Source organism: Eurypyga helias, unplaced genomic scaffold (genome assembly GCF_000690775.1).
Source record: "Eurypyga helias isolate BGI_N326 unplaced genomic scaffold, ASM69077v1 scaffold27705, whole genome shotgun sequence".
Classification (NCBI taxonomy): Eukaryota; Metazoa; Chordata; class Aves; order Eurypygiformes; family Eurypygidae; genus Eurypyga; species Eurypyga helias.
This window is the reverse complement of record NW_010252464.1, coordinates 15,139-15,392: the sequence shown is the minus strand read 5'-3', so window position 1 is coordinate 15,392 and position 254 is coordinate 15,139. Positions and strand designations below refer to the sequence as shown.

Below are 254 nucleotides of genomic sequence, written 5' to 3'. Positions count from 1 at the left end.
CCCGTGCCGGGCACTACGGAGCAGCCAGCTCAGGCCCGGGCCCGCGGGGGCTTCAGCCGTTGTGCTCGGTTTTCTTTGTTTTCGGGTTACGGTCCTGGAGTGCATCATCAGGGCAGCCGGGCGGGAGCGGGGGCTTCGACGAGGCGGTGGGATGCTCTTCAAGGTGATGCTGGGGGTCCCCGGGGACCATGCCCCCTCCTCCGCAGGGGCAGCCAGGGGGTGCTGGGAAGGGCTGGGCAGGTGAGGCCTGCTCT

The 254-nt window shown here is 69.7% G+C and overlaps 1 protein-coding gene across 1 annotated transcript in view; it reads left to right on the top strand.

The window, feature by feature from the left end:
* Positions 1–188: 188 nt before the first annotated feature.
* Positions 189–254, top strand: part of TMEM8A (transmembrane protein 8A) — a 13,559-nt gene continuing 13,493 nt past the window's right edge. The window contains exon 1 of the mRNA XM_010152405.1: positions 189–240. Within this exon, the coding sequence (XP_010150707.1) occupies positions 189–240 (52 nt within the window). The remainder of the gene's footprint in view (positions 241–254) is intronic.